The 26,243-nt window shown below is 39.9% G+C and overlaps 1 protein-coding gene across 1 annotated transcript in view; it reads right to left on the reverse strand.

Annotated features, from left to right (window-relative positions):
• Nucleotides 1–3,666: 3,666 nt before the first annotated feature.
• The window catches only part of PLEKHH1 (pleckstrin homology, MyTH4 and FERM domain containing H1), a 44,801-nt gene continuing 22,224 nt past the window's right edge, over nucleotides 3,667–26,243 (reverse strand). Inside the window, exons 10-28 of the mRNA XM_049825880.1 lie at nucleotides 25,734–25,873; nucleotides 24,856–24,966; nucleotides 23,252–23,338; nucleotides 22,105–22,266; nucleotides 21,066–21,146; nucleotides 19,875–20,054; nucleotides 19,634–19,742; nucleotides 18,584–18,696; nucleotides 17,728–17,904; nucleotides 16,805–16,902; nucleotides 14,096–14,273; nucleotides 13,534–13,689; nucleotides 10,763–10,863; nucleotides 8,809–8,950; nucleotides 7,748–7,890; nucleotides 6,527–6,656; nucleotides 4,870–4,956; nucleotides 4,192–4,338; nucleotides 3,667–3,880 (exon numbers count right to left, since the gene is read on the reverse strand). Coding sequence (XP_049681837.1) covers nucleotides 3,704–3,880; nucleotides 4,192–4,338; nucleotides 4,870–4,956; nucleotides 6,527–6,656; nucleotides 7,748–7,890; nucleotides 8,809–8,950; nucleotides 10,763–10,863; nucleotides 13,534–13,689; nucleotides 14,096–14,273; nucleotides 16,805–16,902; nucleotides 17,728–17,904; nucleotides 18,584–18,696; nucleotides 19,634–19,742; nucleotides 19,875–20,054; nucleotides 21,066–21,146; nucleotides 22,105–22,266; nucleotides 23,252–23,338; nucleotides 24,856–24,966; nucleotides 25,734–25,873 — 2,519 coding nt within the window. The 3' untranslated portion in view covers nucleotides 3,667–3,703. The remainder of the gene's footprint in view (nucleotides 3,881–4,191; nucleotides 4,339–4,869; nucleotides 4,957–6,526; nucleotides 6,657–7,747; nucleotides 7,891–8,808; nucleotides 8,951–10,762; nucleotides 10,864–13,533; nucleotides 13,690–14,095; nucleotides 14,274–16,804; nucleotides 16,903–17,727; nucleotides 17,905–18,583; nucleotides 18,697–19,633; nucleotides 19,743–19,874; nucleotides 20,055–21,065; nucleotides 21,147–22,104; nucleotides 22,267–23,251; nucleotides 23,339–24,855; nucleotides 24,967–25,733; nucleotides 25,874–26,243) is intronic.

The following is a 26,243-nucleotide window of genomic DNA, read 5'->3' on the forward strand; positions in this document are numbered from 1 at the left end:
TGGCTTGAGGTGTGGTTTCGCCAGGCTGTGTTTCTTCATGTGGAGGAGAAGTGGTCAAGGCCCTTGAGGAGCACCATAGCAGCAGGAGGATTCACTGAGCCATGGGGAGAACATGTCAGAACATAAATTATGTCTCAGCAGACTGGACAGAGTCTTGGGTTTAAGAGTGTGCTGGGAACATTGACTATGCTGTAAAAATCCCATGAAGTCCTGAGAATGTGCACTGAAGAAATGACCAAGTAGCTGTGTCAGAGGAGGAAGTCTGGAAGATTGTTTTAGCTATCTTTTGAAGGAGTGAACATCCTGTGCCCATGAGAGTGCACTTTAGTCATCCACTAAAGCTGAGAGAAGATCAGCAGAGAGAAACAAGGAATCAGACTTGGGCAGGTCTGCACCAGCTATGTGCCTGGATACCAAACAATCTTTGTCCATTTTTGTTTACATTGCAACTATTTTGACTTTTAAAATAGTTTCTTTGACTCTGAGAATAATACAGTTTAATTCATACTAATGGCATTTTATTAAGAACAAACAGAAATCTCACAGTATCTCCCAGATAGCCTTTTACATACACACAGCAGTTAGGAAAACAAAGGCTTTTGTCATCTCATTCTATTCTGCAGCAGCATTGCCAAAAGCATTGATTAAAATAAAAATTGTTTTCTCTACCAAAGAATCATACAAAATAGATTAACTACACAAGGTTGGTTGGTTGGTTGAAGTCAGGTAAGCTATAAATAGGAGGTATATGTATATCCGTCAGAGTGGGGTGGTCCCTGAAATACTCAAGTATTGGTGAATATTTTTAAGAAATAAGGAAGAAAAAGAAGTTCTATATGCCATGCTTCTCAATTTAAAGTGCAGTTATGGGAGAAAATAATGAGCTTCAGGACAGCTTTTGCTTATTGAACATCTCTGCTTTCTGTGTGCCCTGGTACAAGTGCCTAAGGACATGAGTGTTAGCACTGTAAGGTAGGTACAGCCTCTGAACTGTCAGCTGGAGACTTGTATGCCTTAAGCATCCCCAGCACAGATGACAGACAGCTCAGCTTATTCTGAAGCAGCTTTGTTACTGGTGGGATACAAGAAGCAGGCTGCTAAACAGACCTTCAGATACAAGAGAAAGTGTTAGGCACAGGTGACTGAGTGAGGAGGAATAATACTCTCTGTATTCAAACTGATGTAGCTATACTAAGATCAGAGAGAGAGAGAGGGGAAATACATGCTACTGGCCACTCTATCAGGATATATAGTCGCTTAAAAGTAAGGAAAAAAAAAAAAAAGACTAAATACCTTCTTCAAAGTTGTTGTTGGCTCAGAAAGCTTCCACCCTTTTCCATAACTTCAAGGGATGGTCCTTAAATTCATAACAAGGGGGTAGATTACAGTATGTGCAAATCAGGTCTCTGTTCATACAATCTTTTCCTGTCTTATGTCTGCCGTATTGTTTCCACAACCCACCATAGGGTGGTTTAGGTTTGGGGTTTTTTTGTGTGTGTGTTTCAAAGATGTTGATACGCGATTGCTTAGAACATTTTTCTTCTAATTTGTGGCTTTGCACCCACCAAAAGTGTGAAACAAGAACTTCTTGAAGTATCAGCTCCACTGCATGCATTAGTTGGGTGTTTCAAGGTTGGTGGCAGGTACTAGGGAGTAAAAACACTGGTATGGTTGGTTTGTTCATTTGCTAAAAGCTTTGGTTTGCTATTGCTGAATTCTTTCTAATGGTTGGATTCACACTGTTTTAATTTGGGAAAGTTGCCCTTGAATGCATAATTATTACAAAGTTACTTTTGAAAGTGCAGTTATTCTTTCTTAGCTTTTTTGGAATGCTTATCAAAATAGCTGAACTCAATCCAGGTAGACTTAGATTTTTCAAGAAGAATTGCTATTTTTCTTTTATTTGTTTAAAATCCATTAACCTTCTCAATCATAACAAAAGTCCCTTTGAAAGAGATCAAAAAACCCCCCCCGGTTCTTCAGGAAAGTCAGAAGAATGATATTTGAGTACATAGTTGCTGACTACCTCCTCCTTGCTGTGGTAGCATGAAGGAAGCAGGAGTTTGAAAGGAACAGCTTCTGTCAAGTCAGAATGGCAGAGCTCGTTTGGGGGTTTGGGAAGATCTGTTCCAGCTGCTGAAAGACAGAAATAGTACAAAATTTGCTTGCCTTGTCTTCCTTTGTCTGAGATTATCTGAAGTTTCAAACACATCCTGAAACATCTACAACAGTGATTAACAGAAAGAGTCTTTGAAAGTGCTTGTCTGGAGCACGCGACATATTCAGCCTTGTGGCAGAGTTCATCTATTGCATAGAACAGCCTCGACTCCCAAAATGCATCAGTCCTGTAGGAGCTAGAGCATCATCTGACACTCTTCCAGTCCCAGTCATTCTGAGTCCTCAACATGCCAAGACAGTAGGTTTCCATCTGTATATTGAAAATACTCTTGAGTACCACTGAACTCTGATTCTATACTCCCCACTTCAGTTGTGAAATCATTCTTGACTTGCATCAGAATTATTCTTGTCAGTTTAGTTCCTTTTCCTTCTCAACAGTGTCTTCTTTCTTTTCACATCTGGAGCAAGGACTTGGGAAGTTTCTGTCTTTCAATTTTAGCGTCTGTTTCAGGCAGGAGTTGTTATAGCTCTAGGGAAAATTAAATTGTCCTCTTGGTTATGTTAAGCAGCTGCATAAAAACTATTATAGTCTCTGCAAAAAGACTTATCTTAATAGTTGTTCTGGGAGTGGCAGCATTGAATTTAAACACTGGTAAAAACTTTAATATGATGTCTATTCACAACCAGAGCACAGAGCTGAAGTTATGTCTAAACTACCTGATCAGACTATGTCATGTTAATCTTTACACTCTGGTAATAGCCTTTTCAGTGTGTATCTAGTTTATGACACAGTGATATGCAGCTCCTAATACAGGCAGTATTCAACAGGATGCATCCTTGTACAGGGTTCAAGCCACATGCCACAGTATCCATTACCACCTGTTTTTACTTTTAATAGGACTCTGCGTTCAGCCCACTGCAGTCAGTTTCAAGCCTATATACCACTCAAATCTGCCTTGCAGAGGTTGCAGTCTAATTCAGGTAAAAAGTGAGCAAGTTAGGGATTGATGCAAACAGAAGATTATTGCAAATAATGATAATAACTGGAAGGGGCTATGATGGGGAAGAGAGGTCACTAGGAGTTTTAAGAGCTGGGCTGAGATTCCAGGCACAGGGTGTGCAGTGATCTGAAGGCAGGTGCAAAGCTGAAAATGGGAGCGATCACAGACAATGTATGTGCTTGTAAGCAAAGCAGTAAGATCAGGAGATGGAAAGAAGAATGGGTGCAAGGAAAGAGCAGATGTGATGTGACTGGAGCACTGTGCAGGCAAATGACCTGAGGCATGGTATTTTGGATGGAGTGTGGCATGGAAAGGAAACTCCTGCACAGTCCCCAAAATCAACATTTTTTTTTAAGAGAAAGGACACTGCCTCTACCCACACTAAGGAACTTTGTCTATTATTGTGGCATCAGAGCCTGCATTAAAGTAAGGCGTGTAACCAACAAAATCAGCAGTCTGCAATTCAGTGCAGAGCAGTGCAAAAAAACCCCAAAACCCCACAAAACCAAAAAAACCAACTGCCCCCCGCCCAAGCAGCAAACAAAAACCTGCCCAAAACCCCCGAAGTCTTTTGGAATGAGCCCTCAGAGCAGGGTGGGCCCCTTAGTGCTTCGGGGCACTGAAGGAAAAAAGCACCGACTTTCAGTCTCCCAGAGCTTGTTAGCAGGTGTTTTGCTTCGGGAGGGCTGCGTAGAAGATAGGAGTGAAGGTGTCGAACGGTAGTTAATATAGCTGGCAATAAGAAGTGTTGCTTCAACAATCTAGGGAAAAAAGAAAATGATTAACTGTAGTCAATTAGAGGTAAGAGTGCCCTTTGATTTTTAGAACCTATTGACTGCATAACTTTTGCAAATGGCTTTCTCACATGGAATTGTTCAGTTTTGAAATGAAGGTCTGTCCTTAAAAATTAGGTAGAGTAAGTCTCTTGATTAAAGGTTCCAGCTTACACGAGATTTATTGAATGTATATAGTTAGTGCAGCAGCCACAAGTACCAGTCCCCAGGGCTTCTACAAAATGCCCAGCTGTGATGCTGCCAGCTGAAAAGAAACTCATTGTTCATTTTGTAATTACCTTTGGAATTGCCATTGTGAAAAGAAGTTTTTCAGTGCTGTTTTTTCCAGAACTCCTTTCTTTCATTTGACTGACTACAATCATGAAGTCATCTCGACAGCCTCCAAAGGTCAGCACAGATGAGTATGAATAAGAGACCTTCAAGTGCTGCAGACAACAGAGAGTTTGAAAGAGTCATAGTTCTGTAAAAGAAAAAATGGCCATCTTAAACTAATATATTTGCTTCTTACTGGAAGAACACCAGATCTCCAGGAGTAATAGGCTCTATAGGTAACAGCTGGCAGAGAAAGCTCAAGCAAGAATTCCATTTCTAGTTTTCTGCTAGCTTGCTCGATGCCTCACCGCTTCAGAGCAATAGTCCAAACTTTGTTATATCCCAGATGGTGGTAGTAAAGCACATACCACTGAGATTTTGCAAGATGCACGAGCACATTTGCTGCCCATCAAAGAGGCAGTTAGCTATTTCATGAAACCCTACCTTACACTGTAGCTGTAATTTTCCTTTGTTTATGTAGCATTCAAACATAGTCCTGACTTCCCTCATCTCCAACTTCTACAAATTAACTTCTGGATCCATTTGAAGTTAAACACAAACTTTTAGTGACTTTAAGTGGACTCAGGGGAATGTCTTTCTGTGGGAGGTAAGTTATTTTTCTTAAACAGTGTTCCTCAACATACCATAGTGTTATAATCCAGTATGCTGATACCATCTTCATTCACAGCTATCCAGACTGGACAGTCTTCCAATGAGGAAGGCAAAATAGGCTAGAGAAAAAGACGATTATCAATTTAGGTATTTCTTGACCACCACACAAAGATGTTTCTGATGTAAATCTTGGGGTTTTAAGGATAAAGTGAAAATGAGAGGGAATCCTATAGGCTTACTGGTCTGACCTGGTCTGATTTTTAAGAGGACTTTTCCCAAAATCTCAATAATATTTTCAGATTTACATAGAATTTTGGGACTAGTGGCACAAGAGATGCAATGATAATGAAGGCTCTGAGATTAATTAAATTCCATCAGTGTAGTTAAAACTGAAGGAAATGCTAGGACAGAGCAACAAAATGGCAGTTCAGTTCTGCTCTGCTCTGGTTCTTACACTACTCCCATCAGTCAGGCAGGCAGTGAGGCCTGTTGGTTTCTATAACACTAGTGCATTACATTAGTGCAATTTTCTTTCTTACAGATTTTGACAAATGTGCATCAATTATCTGTTAAAGATGAGTTATGTGTTGTTATGGCTAATGACATGAATCTTTCCTGTGAATCTGCTATTACATGGCTAACGCTATAGGCTTTGCTGTTTAACTATTGAAAAGTTATAAATTACATTAATCATCAGAAATATCAATGTTATTTAAACTCTGGATGGAACTATCCTATATTCTGATTCTTCAGTGTCAGTAACCTTAAATACTAGTAACCTCTTCTGCTTTTAATCCTGACAGTGGAAATAATTGTCTTTTCGAAAACTTCTTGTATATTTACTCAAGAGGTCCTTTTCATCCTTAGACTTTATTCCATAACTACAGCAGCTTTGACTTCAAAGCAAGAGACATGTAACCATCAGTGAGACCTACCTCAAGCTTTCAATAGAGGAGGCTGGGTTGGGGAAGATGGTTAATGCCAAAACAAGACTTCTCAGACAGCCACTATGTGCTAAGACATTAGTTTAGGCAAGGGTAATAGGTACAGAGCTCTAGCCTGAGGTGGGCTGAAGGATGGTACAAGCTACTGGGAGAAGCACACCCTGCAGCTGTTCTTTGCTCTCCCATTGATGCCTGTGGGCTGGCAGCTTACCCAATATGCACTTTAGTTTTTGCTTCTGAAACATGACATTAGCAGTGCTTGCCCCTCTTGTGTGGCAAGGAGAGCAGCCAGCTCTGTGTCAAGCAGAGAACAGGACTTAAATACCCGTTCCCCTTTTAGCTAGCATCAGCTGCCAGGTGTGATTTATGAGGCACTCTTCCCTTCCACCCTCCCAGTGGTAAACAGTTTTTTTAAAAATATCATTGCAGCCTTGATGACCAGGGAAATTCCCACCTGAGAAAGCTTTGGCAAGGTGTGTAAGGAGAGATAGTACCCTGCATTATGATCAACTGATCCAGACAGGGAACCTTAAGTATTTATTTACTGAACGCTAGCAACCCCTAGTGTTTACAACATACTTCTTGTCCTTCTTTCTAAACCTAGGTGGTACAGACAGACCTGTTTGTTCAGAACAAAGCATTGTTCAGTTTTTTCCCTTCCTGAAGTAGAAGCATTTTCAACCCGTGTTACCAGAGATCATAGGTTTATCTGCTCTCGAGAACAGAAAAAAGGTGCTTCAGTTACCTTAGCAGCAAATATTTTGGTTCCAAAGAGAGGCCATTTCCGAGCCACTGTCAAATAAATTCGAACGCATTCTGGTGGAGAGCATCCCTGCAGCACCATCCACTTTGTTGCCAGCCTGTCAACCAGTTGCCTTTCAGAATCCAAGACACAAGACAGCATCATTTACTAATGTCTTCCAAGGAAAGGTGAGTAAAATTGTAACAGTTAATAAATGTTCCTCTTATTCCAAAAGGGCTGTTCTATGCAGCACTACAGACAGGGCTGTTAGCACTGTCAGTTAGGAGGGTTGTACAACCCGAGTTTATTTCAGCATTTTCTCTACTTCCACAATTATTTTACTACTAGTGATACTGTAGTGCCCAGGAATCCCAGTGACATACAGATTGCTCACTGGTGTATATATTAAAAAACTGTAACTACAAACACTCAGGCAGCTATTACAGTAAAATCCTGCCCAGCTTGTCTTCACATTCAATTATATTCTCACCTTCATCTTAACTTGTCTGTAGTATGCTCTGTATGGAGTGGCAATATATATTAACTCACTCTTGATTTGGCTCACTAGGGATGGTTTGGCAGCTATCTTACTACACACAGATGGAATTTGCTTCCAACAGGTTGTAGTTATCTTAGTTCCACCACTGCATCCCTAAGTAGCTTTGGATCTGGAAGATGACCATTCTCTCTTTAAAACAGTTAGAGCTGAGATCCATGGCAGCATCTGAATTCTGTACTTAAGTACTTGAGATCTCTGCATTGTGCGTCAGAATTTCCAAGTCAGAACATCAAAAAGCCCTGCCAAAATATGTCCTACCAGAATTACTGCATGACTTGAAGCAGCTCATACATGCTGGCTTTATGGCTCGTTGCAAAAGTTAGGCATCTGGATTCAATTGACACTTCAGGGAGGGTAAAACAAAAATTCAGAAACAGAATTCATCTTAGGCTTAGGTTAGAGTTTGTTGGAACCAAGATGCGTAATTTGGAAGTGAAAGGCTTAAACTTCTTGTCTAGGGGAAAATTAGTTGGTGATTTGGCTCTTTTTATATTAGTTAACTGCTATTTTCTTTTAAAGGAACCTTTTCCTGACACTTGTGTTTTGTTTAAGTTTCTACATCAAATAATCTTGACAGGGTTCCTTGAAACTTCTTAAATATAGAGACAGAGTTTTGCAAGTAAAATTTGTTTTCAGTGCAAAGTATAGAAGAACAAACAATTTACCTGAGCTGTTCAGGAGTAATATTTTGCTTGTAGCGTTTGGGGTAGAACTTATCTAAGACCTGGTGGAGAAGATGCTGCATTTTCGACTGTGATGTTCCCCCAGGACTTGAAGATCCTGGTCGATCCAAATCCCCATATTCCACCTAAGACAATGTTACAGTTTATAGCACAACAGAACTAGGGGGGGTTTAGTGCAGTAGAACATTCCTTGAATTCCTATACCAATAACTACTGTGTTTATTAGTCATGCAAAAAGACACCATTAGGCTGGGGAATTTTGTCTACAGCATTTACCATAGTAAATGTATACAACAGAGCAACCACTGAGGACATGACTGCCAAAGAATTCTTTACTGATCTAAGAAAGCGAAACAAGATCCCAGCCAGCTACTTGTTGTAGGGAGACACTTCTACATAACTGCTAAGCTTTTGGGGTTTATTTTCAATTGGCCAATTAAAACAACAGTGTATTTGTAAATAGTTTGGACAATGTCCCCAGCTTCTTCATCTCAGTTCACATTACTTTAACAAATGCAACAATCAGTTTCAGCTCAGTAAGAAACTATTATCCTGCTTATTATGCTGACAACTCATACTGTGTGTTTTATGTGATAAAATGCTAAATGCAAGCCTGGAAGTATAATGGAAGATCTTTTTCCTGGGAGGAGGAATAACGGAGATGATCTTCCTGAGTAAGAATCTATTGGCAGTGCAACAGGGAAAGTTTTTACTATTAATGGGATTCTAGTAGTGGTACTATTTCCATATCTCTACTAAGGCACTAATTGGAGCAGTTCTGGGAATAGTCCAGCCTCATTAGACTATTTTTCTTCAGAAGGAAAGGAGAGACACTCCTATAGCAAATTTCCCTACAGCAATAAGTGTTCTAACAACATATGTATGTTGGTACAGTGTGTTTGGCATGGTACATCTCAGACTGTATGTTTGATAAGAAAAAACACTTTTGATGTAAAAGATAGCTGCTTAGTCAAAGATATTTAGTGTACAGCTGAAGTCTCTGGAGCACAAAAGGGAGGATTTCTGCCCATAGCCATACTCACCTGAGCCATCAGAGCCACCATTTCCAGAGCTAATTCCTTATTAACAGGAAACCTTCCATTGGCTATTTCATTGCTGACTTGGAAGGCCAGTAGCAACCGCTCCCGATCTGTCTCACCTTTGGCCTGGCTCCGAAAATATAGCCTAAAAAGTAGAGAAGATTGTGGAGGTAAAAAGATACTGTGAACTGAAAGTAGAGATGGGAACTTTAGTTCAAGGTGTAAAAGTGGTTTTTTGGGGGGTTGGTTTTTTTTTTTCCTCCTTCTCCAAAGTGAACTTTGTGTGTTGTGGGGGTACTGGACAGAGACTTGGAAGCTGAGGTGCTTCCCTTATGAACAAAAGTTGGGCAAGAAGGGTCAAAACATGCTTTCTAGCTTTGGAAGCCATTTGAATTCTGTAAGCTAACCTCTTCAAGACAGTGAAGCCTTATTAAACACAGGTAAATCAGTGTTGATCCATCCCCATCAAGCACAGACAGGCAATATTTAAGATATGTCCTTCTCTGCTTATCATGGAATACAGAACTACCTCTGCTCTACATTTATAAACTTCTACATGCCAGCCTTGTAGACTTGTTATGTTTGCCAGCTTTGTTTTAACCACTTACACTGATACTGTTATTAAAAAAGTCTTCAGTTTGCTTCAGCAGGAAATAAGAGACCAAACCAGCAGGCTTAATTTAAAAGATTGAAGAAGCATTCTTGTAAATCAAAGCTTCCTACTACTATTTATTCCCTTCACACTTGCAATTTCTTTGACCTGGCATAGCAAGATGACTAATGGGGGTTGAAGACACCAACTTGGGGAATGCTTCCCAGAACGATTCCTCACGCATGCCTATTTGGAGCCAACACCATCTAATTCAAATATTAATTTAAAGCTGCATCTATGACTATGTATTCCACAGTACTACACAAGATATTCATTCCAGTGGATCAGTTTGTTTATTTTCATGTCAAGTAAGATTAACAACGCCATTAGGACCATATTGACCTTACAGATGTCTTATCAGAGTCCTTGATGTTAGAACAGCCCAACCTTGGAAAGACCTTATCAAAACATCCTTGCTGTCCAGTCTAGGCACATTCCAGTCCAACAAAATAATACTGCAAAGTTTCAGTCCTGAAACAAATACTGCCTTCTGGGTCAAAAGCGCTAACTTCTGCTTTCACCTCTGTTATACCAACTAACAAAGTTGACAGAAATCTGTTTCCACCATTACAGTCAACAAAATCTTCATACGTTCAATACAGAACTTTGTCTCTTTTCAGTTTTGGGGTGCCTTTGTTTCGTCTGCAAAGAGAATTCACATGCAGAAAGCCGTTCCTTGTTCTCATACACAGCTCTCTATTCACTGTAATTCAGAATTCCTGTCTGTATTATAAATTATGAACTTGTTCCAATTTTTGGTTTAGATCTTTCTCTCATACTTTCTTTCTCTACCATCTCTCCTCATCTAACTTTTAACATTTCTTTATAAAGTCTGGGCACTGCTACTACATGTCTCTTCTACAGCTCATGCTATTTAGAACATTGTTCTTGTATCTTTTTCATCTTTTGATTCTTCACTTAATTGCAAGTTTCAGCATACTCATTTTCACTGGTGATTTTTTCCCTCAGGTCTCTCTTCCTCTCACCTAACATGCATTATTTAATTATGTTTTAGGATCTAGGCAAATGAAATTGTGCCAAGTATGTCTTATTGTGCTACAGCTAGTTCTTAATTAATTTTAAGTCTATTCTGCTATTGCAAAGTGTTTTGGGTTTTACCTCTAGGCCATATACTCTCTTTTACACACAAAAGTCATCACATCTCGTGTAGGATTTGAACGCATCTCAGCTAAAATAGTTTTGGCACTAACAGTACTATAAATTACTGGACAGCTACAGAGATATACATAGTCTAGAAATGTTAAATTAACAGCAGTAGTTAGGCCAACCAACAAAGCACAGTACCTGTTCTTATAGGTCAACTTCACAATTCTTGTGCCACCTTCATATTTCCCAGGATGCAGTTCTTTTAAGGCTTGTTCCCACTTAGAAATGACATCACAGATCTTTAAAAAATATCATAGAGAGAGGAGAGACAAACTAAGGTGAAATGTATAGTCAAGTCTTCACAGGAAAATAAGTGAAAAAAAGTAGTGTGGAACACAGAAGATAAAGAAACAGACTGGATCAGCATAAACACAGCCAAAAGCAACAAAACAATTCCTTTTTCTATTACACAGTATGTAAAAATTACAGCGTTCCAACTGAAAACTCGAGCTCTAATCTGCAGGGGGACATTTGTAAGCACATTGTGGTCTAGTAGCAATTCTTTGGCTATGTCTATGTTAGCAAGTAGCAAAGCCCAGGAAGAGCAGATCTGCACAGTGAAACACCTGTTCCTAAGACTCTATGCCCACACTGTATGAGTTTCAAAGGGTTTTCCTTTGGACTAAGCTTTACTCTAATCGAATAGCCTGAAAGCCCACTACTACGTTGGAACACATCTTCCAGTTCATGTTTCATGTAAAAAGAATCCATTTCATGCTCTCTAAGGTTTCTCCTTAATGTGAATCAAAGCATAGTTAATAGGAACGATTGGTAGGTTTGCTTCAGAAATGCCCTCCTGAGCCAAACTAAAGCACTAACATATTCTCTGAATAGCAGCTATCTACATGCATGGCTAAACCAAACTCTTGGATGTGAATGTCCAAACTTTGGGAATGTTTGGTCCTAGATTCCAACTTTGTAACTCAGACATATTTTTAGTAATAGCATGGTTAATTTCTCTGGTTCCACTCAGCTCCTCTTGGTTATTCCAGTCCTTTTACAAGTGGTCTAATAAAGGCCCCTGCTTCTCTTTTGATAGCATCTCAATAAAAAGGAATGTGAACATAAGAAGCCACATGAAATACATAATCAGATATCCTAATCCTCTCTTAAGAAGCTATTGAGGTTGCCTTAACAAGTGAATAATAACCATTTAATAACCAGTAAAAGTGATGCCTTTGATTGTCTCAAGCTCCTTCGTTTAATATCTCATCTCTCCAAACGGTGGTTCAATTACCAGCAAAGCTCCAGATTATCTGATCTGTACCAGGCCATGAAAGCAAAGTATGTAATTTGGCACTGTCTGTGGTAGTTTCCTCTTCAAACCGTCTAATTTAAAGTTATTGGTGTCTTCTCCCTCTGTTGCCCAATGTGAAATTTTATGCTGTGTAAAACTGAACATTTATGTTCCTTACAGGTACCAGGGCCTCTTCAAAGTTGCCACTACCACTATTCCTCTATGAATGCTGTACAAGAAATTATTCTCCCAGATTTGTACCAAAATCTGATGTGTCTCATTCATGACTGCTAGCCTGCTCATTTAAGGCAGTCATCCAGCTGCAGCATGGGTAAAAATCTCCATATGAAAGACACAGATGTTAATACTTTATCTGCTTTCCTTTTCCCTTGATCTGAGGCACTCCTCTCTTTTTAAAATGAAGGCATACTCAGTAGAGCTTTCTCCCCCAAGTACACTCATCAACAATGAAAGCCTAAGTTATCTGGAGATAGCAAGGAGAGGTGCTTCATAATCCGATAGACGGGATTTATATAGACATGCCAAGAGACTCACAGCCTAGTATAAATTTGTCTCAATTAGGACTGTCACATTTGATGTTAGTTGTGATATCTGATCATGCTAGCTAGCTCAGTCATGTTTTAATTTTGTAGTCAAGATAAATTAGAATGTAATATACGCTAAAATCTGAGTTAAAGACTTTAAAAATTGACCAATTTATCACCTACTAAAACAGAATGTGCTTTGTCTTAACTAGTATCTCAGAGTAGACTGAGCTAATCAGAGAATAATAGAATCATTTAGGTTGGAAAAGACCTTTAAGATCATGGAGTCCAACCATTAACCTAGCACTGCCAAATCCACCACTAAACCATGTCCGTAAGTGCCACATCTACACATCTTTTAAATACCTCCAGGGATGGCGACTCCACCACTTCCCTGGGCAGCCTGTTCTAGTGCTTGACAACTCTTTTGGTGAAGGAATTTTTCCCAATATCCAATCTAAACCTCCCCTGGTGCAATTTGAGTCAGTTTCCTCTCATCCTATCGCTTGTTACTTGGGAGAAGAGACCAACACCCACCTCGCTACAACCTCCCTTCAGGTAGTTGTAGAGAGTGATACGGTCTCCCCTGAGCCTCCTTTTCTCCAGGCTAAACAACCCCAGTTCCCTCAGCTGCTCCTCATAAGACTTGTGCTCTAGACCTTTCACTAGCTTTGTTGCTCTTCTTTGGACATGCTCCAGCACCTGAACATTCTTCTTGTAGTGAGGGGCCCAAAACTGAACACAGTATTCAAGGTGCGGCCTCAACAGAGCTGAGTACAGGGGGATAATCATTTCCCTAGTCCTGCTGACCACACTATTTCTGATATAGGCCAGGATGCTGTTGGCCTTTTTGGCCACCTGGACACACTGCTGGCTCATATTCAGCCATTGACCAGCACCCCCAGGTCCTTTTCCGCCAGGCAGCTTTCCAGTCACTCTTCTCCAAGCCTACAGCATTGCATGGGGTTGTTGTGACCCAAGTGCAGGAATTAATATCTCGTCTCTGAATACTAATCTAGATAGACAATACCCAAGTGTATTTGATGTTGAAGCTTTAAGAAAAATTTATTAGCCATTTAACAGCTTTTCAGAGGTGTATGCTGAATGTAACAGAGGGGAAAAGATACCTTCATGTTGCCCTGCAGACAATGTTCTAAATTCCTCCCAGAAGGATCATCTGTGAACAGAGAAAATCCTACGTGGGATGGCTTCCTCATTCCTGTCTCCTGGTTCAGTCGCTGGATGAATTCATCAACTGTTGAGGAACCATCAAAACCTACAACCTGCAATGAAAAAGGAGTTAATTGAGGATAACTTTCAAGAAACATGACATTGATGGGTAATACAACTAATGAAGCCTGGTTTCCTACAGATTGGTGTCTCAGGACTGACTGCCAGCTCCAGTGTCAGCACTTGCATATTGTCTCCCTTCACACTGCATTCTTTCTCATACCGAGACACTTATGACACCTCTCCCTTTTCCCCAGCTACCTTTTCTTCTTAAGACCTGTAGAGCTAGGGCTGGATTCCTTTCATTTTCTTAGGAAAAAATGGCAAGGAGGAGAAATAATGTCTACCTCCTAATATCTGATACGTATAAACACCATGGTGCAACCCCCACACACAAAGGAGGCAGGTTTATGGTGTAGTCCTCTAGTGCCCAGAAGAAAGGGAGCTGTGGTGGCTCACCTGGTAGGTTCCGTTCACGAAGTGCACTGGGATGCTGAAGGGGAGTGAGTGGTGGTAGGGATTTCTCAGCAGGATAGACACAATCTCCATCCGGGAAGGCTTGGCTTCCCGCTCGCCAGTCTGCACAGTGCGGTCTACTGATCTCTGGCAGTAGATGGCATACTTCCCTATTTCACTCCTGGGCGAAGAGATGGAGGTAAGTCACAAACATACTTCAAATGCCAGTCCTCTTCCGTTTCCCATGCCATGACAAAGCATTCCTCCCTCAGGCTTTTGCTCAAGCAAAGATACATCTCTGTGCAGATACCGTAGTTCATCTCAACAGACTAACAGCTCAAGTGAAAAGCTACAACACAAACCTGAGCTCCAAGAATCTGTAAAATTAAGGTAGACAATGGACTCTCTGGGAAGTGCAAGACCATTCCCTGCTCCTATGTAGTATAGGAATATCCTCTTCTGTACCCTGTTGCCATCATAGTATCCATTAAACCAAGGCTAGTTCACCCTCAAACTCGCTGTCATGCCAGCAGTTTAGTAACTATCATGTCAAGTCCTGATAAGTATTAATAGTTGTAATGCACTAGTCTCACAGGATTATGTAAATTGTGTTTATCAACTTACATGGTTATACAAATTCTAAGTTTCCATGTATTAACCCTATCTGCCAATCAAGAGACTCGACAGAGATTCAAAGCAGGCTCAGATTTGCTGATAGTTCAATACAGTATTGGACAGTTACTAATATCAGTTTACTGTCTACTGAAGAGAGTGCTCCACTGAACAGCACCAAAAGGATGTAAGTGTCTCTAAAGCCAGGCAGGAACAGTCAGTTACACCTTTTGCTAAAATGTTAAGAATGCGTGTACTGAATAAGTTCTGAAATTTAAGGATTTATACGGATTTATAACTGTGCTATCACTTTGCAGGGGAAACTAATTCCATTCAACATGGCTTCAGGAGCTCAGTACCTGATTAAACCTCCAGTTAAATCCCTGCAAGCAACATGGAAGTCAGGAGCTCTGGCTTTTCACTGTAGCAATACATTGCTCACCTCCCCGGTAATGCATTTGAACAATTTTCAAATAGGGAATCTTGCTTCAAGAAGTTGTTGTGTCTGGCTTCCAAATGATCCCGAGTCCTGCATCTTCTAACCTAGAACTGTGCCCCACTTTTCTTCCTCTCTTAGAGATTGGATACACACTCTATGGTCACCTTTCATGAAAAACAATACCTGGAACGAAGATTTAGTGGAAATCTAGACCATAGGCATTATGCAGTGTAAACATTCTAGTGTCTTGTTTGCTGTATGAAACAGGGAAAGCCTATCTATTTAACTGGTCAAGAAACAGCCGTATCCACTCCACCTAAAGAGACATAAGTATTCCTACAGCTAGGCAGAAGGAGCTAAGCTCAGTCCCATTTAGCAACTGCTCTAAATCTAACCTAAACTACAGATGAATATAAGCAGTTTGCTGTAACTTCTGTATGTTTTTTTCTAGCTCTAATAATTGTTTCATAGCTGGATTGTATCAATACATTTCCTCTTTGCTTCTGCTTAAAGTTTATTTGTTGATAAAGTTACTTTTATGCTAAGAACCTGGCAAACAGCATAGTAGTGCTTGAAACTGATGGATTAAAACAGTTTCACAGAGCCCAGCTTATCCTTATGAAATTCAGTAGTCCCTAACAGTAGAGCAGCTCCCTACTGAGTTGGATGGGCCAGTTTGGGAGCTGATAATGCACGTTTGAAGAGATGGTTTCTAGTACTAGCCAGAAGATCTCTAACATGTTGCCTTAGCCAATGAAGAGAGAGCCTGAACATCGAGTAGTGCCCGATATCTGTATTTTTGCTTCTGAGAAGAAATACCAAATGTGAGGCAGCATGTAAGAAAATAAAAAACCCAAACTTCATAGGAGGAGTACACAGAGTTCCTTTGGAATACCAGGAGACTTTTAGCTTGAGTTCCAAGGCAGACTTAGGCTGAGTATTTGAATATGAATATTTGTTTGAAATGAAGCCACTGTTCTACTTACATCTTAGCAACAGTATATTGTTGCAACAGACAACTAGACATCTCTAGCTGTGACCTCCCCCCAAGGACAGTGAGATATGCTGAAGACCAGATCACCATGGAAACAAACAAAAAGCACAGCATGAACGCTGGAGAACAACTTATTGCCATTACAGTAGATCTTGCATTGTTTTCTTATAGGGGAAAGTGTTACACACCAAAGAGGTAACAGAAAACAGTACTAGCATATTTCAGATTTGTTAGTTTTTCCTAAGTTTTTATGGTTCCTTGAGATGTTCCCTGCCTCACCTTTGTTCTGTCAGTATGCCTGCTAACCTGACAGCAGAATGTAATCACCTAAAATTCTAATAATTCTTTCTAAATAATTACTTTGGTGTGTCTTTCTATCAATAAAAGAAAGTAGCTCCACTGGCAAAAAAATTCCCTCTGTAGCTCCAGTTATATCTGCAAGGAGTTCTTTTGCTGGTATAGGTCAACTCTGTTTTGTGAACTAGCTTAATCTAAGTGACTAATGTGAATGACTGAAGGGGGGACATCTTGATACCACTGGGAACCTTCTGTCCACTCCCTCAACCTCTTCTTGCAAGTGTGAGTTACAAAATTGCTTCCATCTTTATCGGCAGTGGATGCAAAAGGCAGTCAGCTTAACAGAAGAAAAAGCTGTTGCAGTCTTTACCTTGGGTCTGCATGTCGCTGCAAGTGCTGTTTGATGTACCAGAGGAAGTGATGTTGAGGTAGGAATAGAGGAGCACACAAAGCCAGGAGTTGCCAGCACTGTGAACATAAAACTGGACATCATTCTTGTTCTGTACTTCCTGCCTGTTGTCTTTCATAGAATACTGCATCCAAAATGTTGGATGGTGACTAGTACTTTTGGGAGTGACCATTTTTAGACATGTAGTTCAAGATCCTTCAAATGAAAGTGATGGTCAGAAGACAGACTGCTCTTCAATAGCTCAACCTGGAGTCTAAGAAGAGGTGTTCTAAATGACTGGTCACTTTTGAAAATCTTGACTAACGTAACCAGAGCTGAGTGAGTGATTAAGACTTAATACTTTTTCCTATTTGTAACTGCAAATCATAACAAAGAATACACTGGGGAATTTTGTTTCCTATTAGAACCATTACTCTTCAACCAGATTTTATTTTCTCATTTGAGCTAGGAATATAATCAAGTATGTACATTCATGCTGTAACTTATTCATTTGATTGACCCAGTAATTATAGCGCAAAAATCAGATGTCATGCTTAATAGTAATATTAATTATGTGCATGCTGTTGATTAACTAAAATGGAAAACAAAATTAATACCATCTGACAATTATAGCTAGCCAACATGAGCTATGAATTTTGATTCTGAATATGGTCTGAATAGACCATTTGCCACTGGTGAATGGTTAAATTCAAACTAAAAATTATTTTGCAAGCAGTTACATTCTCAATGTTTTTCTTTGCACATCAGTGCCAAGACTCTCTTTCCTCCACCATGCCTTTAGCATTTGCACAATTTTATGAGAACTGGTCCCATTGCTAATTATTAAAAACATGGAATTAAATAGAAAGTATTTGCAGAGGGGATGTGACAAAAGAGGAACTGACCTGAATGACTGACTGGTTCTGGGGTTGTCGGCAGCTGGTCTGTTTAACAAGCTGACAGTAAATTTCATTCTGCAGCTCAGTATGTGTCAAGCAGACCTGCAGTGCTGTCTGGGCAAGTGACACATGGTAATCAATAGAGGATGCCTCCACAGGGACATTGATGAACAGCTGACAGGACTGTAAAAGACTGGAAGTTAGTCAATGCCATAAATACAGTGACTCTTCCCTGGTACTTCCCAGGCCAGGTTCCCCAGATGTGTTACAGACAATAAATGAATTCTTCTAAATAACCTTGAGAGGAGGGAGGAGAATAAATACTTAATTCCTATCCCTCTTTTATTGTGACAACTGCGAAATTCACTCAACCTCCCCCAGCCTGAGGAGCTCACAAGTCAGCAAGAGAATCGAGGGGAAAATGGGCTTCCTGCCTTCCATGCCTGTGCTTTACCTTGCTAAGACTGTCCAGGCTTACTGCTGATCTTACACTTGTAGAGTGCAAGAATCAAAACTCCAATGGCTTCACCATTGGTCTTACTGACAATTGAGTTTGCCAGTAAATTGTTTCTGTTCCTTGAACTATTAGAGAGGAAGAGGAAGACAAAGCTAACTTTGAAGCATAAAGCCTGTGAGGGACATTGCTCCTAAATCCAGATTCCCTACAAGGAAAAGTTAAACTTCCAGAGAGCGAATAACACCTAATATCAGACTGTCCTTTTGTAATTAAATGACCCAGCAGGCCTGTCTAAAGCAACCAATGGTGACAGTACACATTGTGACAAACCACATGACCGAACACTGTTGTTGGCCCAACAAAAGAGCAAAATAACTGAAAACCATGCAATGTCCCTTTAAATACCTTAAAAAGTTTCAGAGCTTCAGTCTGTAGAGCCTCTGATGGCAGGGTGGTGAGGGATGCATGCAATCCATCTTTACTGTAGCACAACATAGGATGTTTCCACAGAGGAGAATCTGAGGTAGCAGATGGGCAAAAACATACAGTGTCAGAAAAAAGATAACATTTTCCATGTTGAAAAGGAGCCTTACTGAAATGGCAAAGCTCCTGAGGCAGCAGCACTGCACTAGGCCACATATATCTTTGGTGTCGCTTCACTGATTTCTGCAAAGCCTGCCATGAACAAGGAGTCACCAGCAGCATTAGCCATCAGCAGAAAGAAGTATTGCCATCCTCAATCCTGCTATGTCAGAGCTTCTCATCAGCTGGATTCTGGTGAGAAACTGCTCAGTTGCGTGTGCAAACAAAAGACACAAACTCTGCCAGGGCAGCCGCCTGCGATGGGGGTCTTTGTTAGTGCAAGTCACTATTCAACAGTAAGCAAGGTTCACATATAGGTCTAGGAATATGTGAGTATGCAGGAAAAGAGTATTAAATACGAATGCATATGTTAATACACATTTGAGAACATGGTGCATAAAAATACATGAATGAGCAAGTATGAAAGATGAGGAGGAACAGATGAGCATGGATGTATGTGTGAGGGTTTATACAGGCAAACAGAGGAAAAGATCTGAAGGCAAGTGTGTGTGATTATTCAGAGGTGAGAGCATGCGTCTGTATGGTCAAGATTCTCAGGAAAGGAAAATCAGGACCAACAATAACAAGAAAAATTAAAGCTCCAGTTCTTTAATTTAATTTGAATTGGTGTTACAGACATTTCAGGTACTTTGATAAGTGATGTAACAATGTGATGGACTTGTCTAATTTCACTACAATGCCTGTATCATCTCTGGAGATGTTGATGAGGAACTAGGGGAGAAGGACAGTATATTGTATGCTGTTCTACTGAGAATCCCCTTCCCTCACCTTTTGCTGGATTAAAACTGGGAATTGAAATTACCCTTCCTTATGCTTTGCTACCATGGAAAAGAGTTTGTGGTTTCTACTTACTAGGGTCTCCCTCTGCGTCCAATAGTTTTCCAATGAGTTGTTCATATGATGTGCCCACTTTGGCATTACTGCTACCAGCTGCAACGGTCAGATGGTACAGCCAGGTATTCTAGGCATAAGGGTGAGAACAGTATGGGTCAGTTCAGACCTTGTTTTCTACCAACAGGTTCAGTCTGTGTGCCCCTTTTGTTCACTGATACAAAAAAAGACTCTTGTTCTCCAAAAAGACTGCCTTTTATACCTTCTCCTGTTTGGTGCGAATAAGCAAGTATGTGGGACTCTGGTCCTGTGGGTGAATCACCAACGTACAGTGGGATGAAAGAAGTCCTCCACCAGTGGCTTCATAATCTTCATCAGAGTCACAGGAACGGTCTACTTCTTCCACTTTGGACTCACGGATAGGTAGATGCCCTAGGGGACACTATAAGGAGGGGAAGCAAGTTATAGAAGTGTAGCTTATCTTCCACTATGGACTGGGAACACTGGGAAAGAAAAGCCAGGTCAAAACATTAGCAGTTCTGTAAAATGTAAGGAATAAACTATAAATCACTAACTAATGTAATTATATAATCTTGCGTTTCTATAGAATCTTTTCTCTTTCATCAACTAAAGTACTTACAAATTGTGTTACTACTTTTATTATTTTTCTTGGGAGACCATCTACAGGTCAGCACGAGAATATGCAAATAAAAAGATGGTCTTTCCCATAAGGTACTGTTTTCTTCCCATTACACTTCTCAGTTGTGTTTACGTCATTAGTTCTGCAAGGCAGGATGTGTTTTCTGATGGTCAGTTGCTCAGTATCTAAGCCACTGTTTTCCAAACCTGGTCAGACTTTCTACTTGCTACTGGAAAATAAGTACATTTAAAATTACATAAATAGGTAGATTCAGACAAACAGAGGATATCTGCTGTGCTAACTCTGGAGGTCAATCCCAAGTATGAGTCACAAGATTACTTCATATTCTGAAACTTGGTTTCAACATCACCAAGACAAAGTAAATGGACCATTGGGCCAAGCTTCCAGAAACGGGAACACGTTACACTGATTAAATGACCTCCCTCTTCCCATATTGTTGTTGCTACTTATTTTTGTGACAGTATGCAGAATATATCAGCTGCTGTATAAAAGTCTGCTCTAAAGGCTTCACAGGACCAAATGGAGAAAGCAAGAAACAAGATATACAGTGAACTGAGAGAGTCACTCACCTTTTAAGTCTTTTGTCATTTTAGCTTTTTAAAAAAACAAACAAACAAAAAAACAACAAACAGAGAAAATACTGATTCTTTTTGTGGAGCAGACGCTGTTAGAAGAGGAGACGTGTAACCAAGGCAGAGCTTGAAGCATGAGACACAGAAGCAGTAAAAGAAAAGAAAGCTTAATGAGAAATGGGAAAGGAAGGTTCAGGAACAAAAGGGGAAAAGGAATTACCTTATCTTCATGATTTCGATAGTAGTAGAAAGTTTTTCCAATCAGTGCACACCAGACCAGCTTAGAGTGACCATGCTTGACCTGTAAGGAGGGCAAATACATGTTTTTAACATCAATAGTGTTTTCTTGCTGGAACAATTTTCTAGGATTTCAACTTTCAATTCAACTCTCCCTTAAAATCTTGCAGTTCTATGCTAACTGGAGTTCCTCTTAAAACATACAGAGTACCACTTCCAAAAGCAGAAAAGTACATCCCACCTAAGTAGATGGGACACCGGTGCTTATGGAAATGGGTCTAAGGTTTTGTTAAGTATTTTACTCATTCATAACAAGCCAGCATTTCTTTATCCTGAAATACAATATTAAGAATAAACTTTTTAAGATTATAAAAACAAATCATTTAATCTCAGCAGGAAAAGACCGGTCAACATGTAGTCTAGGGAGCTGTTTCCTATTGCAGATAAACAAGCTTTGGATGCAGGTTGTCTTTAGCCATCTTTAGATGCTGACCAGAATTATATTAAAAAATTCATAGTAACTTGCTAAGCAAAACTGATCTATGGAAATGGCATAAAGCATAAGAATTTTCAGCCATTGTACATTGCACTAATGCACCTGCAGTCTGTTATGATGGAAATAAATGCTAACCTAGAACCATACAAGCCATTTCTGTGAAATTCTCCTGTATCACCAAGTTAAGATCAATTAAATGTGACATTTAACAGCATTTCCCTATTGTTTTTTCTTTTACTATGACATGCTGTGAATTCTGTTGAAGAAAAGCATACATAAGCTATAAGTTATAACTTACTATTTGACAAAGTCAGTATCTCTCAGTAGGCCTGTTTGTCCCATTCCTTATCATTTATACAAATGTTCCTCTCAAATACAGAGATCTACTGCTACTTTTCTTTCTTTCCCCACTCTTCTAGGCAGTACTAAAATACTAATTTCTTGCTGACATTTACTGTGCAAACCAAGAAGCTGGTACACAGTCAATACTAAGCTAAACTGAATAAAGTAAGAAATAGTATTCTACCTTGGTAAGCCAACCTTTCACAGTAGGTTTAGCATCACTGTGAGGAACACTAACAGGACCAGTCACTTGCACTCTCAGGATACTCTGTAGGACATGAATCCATTCCTCCAGGATGTTGGGAGAGTCTGCTGTCAGGAAGTAGGTTCTCTTTTCTGTCACGAGCTGGAAAGAAAAGGAGTGCAGAAGTATAAATCTGCACACCTACAAATCTTTTCTTCAGCTGCTGAGTTTCATTATCCCATACAGATTTTTTTGGGGGTGGTTCAGGAGGGATTTTTTGGGGGTAAGAAAAAAGGTGCTAACCCTCAAAGCCCAAGTGAAAGAACTGAAACTCAGATGAATCAAATTCTAATGAGCATTCTGCTGTTTCTGTTAGGTACTGTGGCTTTGTGTCCTCTCACATCATTTCTTGTTTCTCAGTGCTGCTGCTAATTTTTCTTTTTAAAGGTTACTAAATAAATGGTGTTTTTTCCTTGGCATGCTGCCTTCAATAGCTTGTGACTGTGAGAGGAAAGATGCTATGAATTAAATAGTATTAAGCCTTAGCAACTTCAGTTCTGTAGGGGCAGAAGGTACCTAACAGGTCAGGCCACGTGCCTTTCAGAGTATGAGAGAAACTTTAATGCCACCTTTATAATCAAGTCCTCTAACAATAATGACTTAAAACTGAACCCTGCAATGGGCTAACTTCTAATATTTCAGAAGTTGAATTCTAATAGGAATCCAACACTTCAGATGTTTGTTCAGACCCTCCAGATGTGTAAAGTCAGGATAGAGATCTTGTGAGAAGAGTGTTTCAGAAAGAGAAGATCCTAGGTACTATCAGGTTTTAATTGTTATAAGAATCAATTTTCCCCACAAATTTCAAGCTCTCCATCCTAACTGCAAACAAGGAAAGTGCTATAGTGTAAAACAAAACAAAAATAAAGGAGAATCACTTTCAATCTCAAAAAGCTGTATTTGGGTTACAGTTTAGGTCTTTCCCCATTATTTATTAAACTAACTGCCTGGATTGTGCCAGGGAACACAGGGGACAGATAAAGTTAGCTCACATCAATTGAGACATACAGTACCACTCAGCCTGAAGTGCTCTCTCACCCAGCCACTGAGTGTGTGGTTATCTGCAGGATGAAAAAGCAACGCTTACCTGGAATGTTTGGGACCCTTCACCTCTGACAATTTGGCACGAAGAATTCAGTTCCATCTGCCCTTGTGGTTTGCGGATAACGTCACTCTGAGGAAAGAAAAGCAAGCAACTTTTTCAGTAGGAAAAAGAAACTCAGATGGGTCTTGGAGTACTTAAATAAAGCATAAAATGCATGTGCAGGTTGGAGTCTGCATTCATGAGCTGGAAAGGACAGCTGACGGTTGCCAGGCTGAATGTGAGACAGCGTGATCCCATTGCAATGATGAAGCAAAAGTCTCCTCAGTAGTGGCAGACAATGTATCAAGGGTAATGGCAACAAGTAAGGTCTTAGGAAGTTCAGATTGGACATTAGGGAAAAAAAAGCACAAAACAAACCAAAACCCCAGACAACCAATCCTTTCTCACTGGGAAGGCAATAAAACACCAAACAGGTACCCAGATAGTGGCTGAATTCCCACGTTTGGAATTTTTCAAGATTCAGCTAGACAAAGCCATGAGTGTCTGGTGACAGTCCGTCTTCAATGTATCAGTTGGTCTAGGATCTTCCAGAAGTCCCTTCCAACCAACAGTCTAAATTCTGCATATTTATGAAAATATTTTTTATGTGTATGTATATAATATATACGTATAATTTGCTTGTGAATTCTGACGGATAAACCTAGTATCAGAAATAAAGATGCATTGTGCCCTAAGGTATATTTTTGTCCTGTCAGAATATGACAACTGAAAAAACAAAAAAATTGAAAATAAATCTTCTCAATATTCCTGACTTGTAAGCAAAGATATGTATATACACAGAAATACTGTGTAATTATGCAGGTATGGAAGAAAGTACTGTGTCCAGAAGAAAAAAATATGGAAGGTGAATATCCCTGAATATAATTCTCTGTAATGTAGCTAAGTACAGCAGAATAACCAAGGCCAACAATAAATGTATTTTATTGTATATACAAATTTTGAGTGCATACCACTAGAATTTTTGAAATAGCATAACTTCATTTGAAACAGTTGTAAGTTATAAAAAAATATTTGGAAAGCTTTGAATGCACAAACATGTGCTCTCAATATTGTTTCATTGGTCATTTTAAGACAGGATTTTGCATGAAAGCTTATTTTCAATTTTACCCTAGTTTTCTAATACTTCCATGTCCATGTAGGAGGGTGCAAAATGAAAGAATCCAGCTTGCTTTCCCCTGAAAATCGTAGTTTTGCTCAGAGCCCCATATACTGACTGATGAGTATGTATCTGTGCCCTCCTGGTATTGTAATTTATTTTTCCTTTATTTTCATCTTAAACATAACCAAAGCTGGGCCATGGTATGCCTTCTGCTTTTCATCATGTGTACGAAGTTAACCAGGAGGCATCAAGCTTCTGTCCTTGTGAACAACCTTTCATCTCCTGGAAACTCCACAAGGAGCTTCCCTGCCTAAGCAGAGACCCACAGTTGAACCTGTGGGTCAGACATAAAGCTCTTTGGCAGGATATTTTGGGGGAAGCTTGCCCGTGGCTGCCCACTCTGCTTGTGATATCAGACTGGAACTGGTTCTGCAGACAGCCTTCCCCTGTGCCTCCACACAGGAGTAAGTGTATCCCAGTGACTCACCGGAGACTTGTAGTACATGATTTGTCTGTTTCTTAGAACAAACCATCGTCTCTTCCACATCTTCACCTGGCTGCCCATTTTCAGCAAGTAACCTGATTTCTCCATGGGTTCCTAGAGGGCAAAAAGCAAAGGGGAGAGGAGGTTATCTTGCACTTCTCAAAATACAAATGAAAGACTACTGAAACCAAGCTCAGACATTTGCTGCATCTCCATCATTTTCCGCTTTACTCTGCCTGATGCGAGTAGCAGCCATCCAAGGTCTCTGCTCAACTTGGAGAGAGTCCTAGACTATCTGTGTAGCTGCAAATACCACATTGCGTTGCTTTAGTAAAGAATGCATCTGAAGATCATTTCACTGATTGTTTGATGCACTGAAAACTTGTCTTCCTACCATAGCAGTGATTTTCCAAACAAAAGTGAAGGCTGGCTCTAAGCCATGATTAGACTCCTGTTCCTTATCTGCTTGATCTCTTGCTTTCAAGAGTACTGAATTTAATGCTGCCTATGTTTAAGTGTTTTTCCCTAGGCCAAAATATTCTATCCTTTCTCCCTCCTTCCTCTGAATTTCCAAACTTTTTTGTCACAAAAGCGTAAGACCATCATTAAAGTAGAATACAAGTACAGAAAACCAGTACAGGTTATCAGGAATGAATATAGGCCTTGGTGCTTATACTTTTATCTAACTACGTAACAGAAATTGCACCACCTTCTAAAGCATCAGATAGTCTCTTTTGATACAAACCAGCTGGACCAACAGCCCAGTCTGTTAGACCATCTGTTTGCAGAAGATAACTCAATATATTGTAGTTACACGTTTTCACTTTCAAGGCCAAGGCTCTGTTTGCATCCCTTCACAACCATGAGGCAGCAAGACTTACAGTGCAGATTCCACCATCAGTGGAATAGGAAGATGTTCGCTGTAGCTTATGTTCTGGTTCTGAATAGTCACCATCCAAGGAGTAGGCATCAGGAGGGATGGCATAGTCACTCTCAGAGCTCAGTGAGGACATAGATACACCTGTTCAAAATAAAGGAAAGAATGAGAATCATGGCTAGACAGAAGCAAGCACTGAATATTGCACACTCCGAAAAAGTTTCTGAGTTCACTATTAAGGCTTTTTTGTTCAAGAAGAACAAATCAAATCAGACTTTGGAAACTCAAACTCCACTAACCAAACTTCTAAGTCCTTTTTTTTTTTTTCCCTAGGAAGACAAGTAGTGAGAGTGAATTTTGGATACTGACAGTGAAATAAATTTGTTGCTGAATAAACAGAGATTAAAATAATATTAAAAAAATAAATCAGACTTGTTATCTAAGGCACAGACATGCTGTTTTCAGCTTGAAAACATCCATTATAAAGCCTCAAGCTCCTCTCATTCAAAGTAAA

The sequence above is a fragment of the Accipiter gentilis genome, chromosome 22 (genome assembly GCF_929443795.1).
Source record: "Accipiter gentilis chromosome 22, bAccGen1.1, whole genome shotgun sequence".
Classification (NCBI taxonomy): Eukaryota; Metazoa; Chordata; class Aves; order Accipitriformes; family Accipitridae; genus Astur; species Astur gentilis.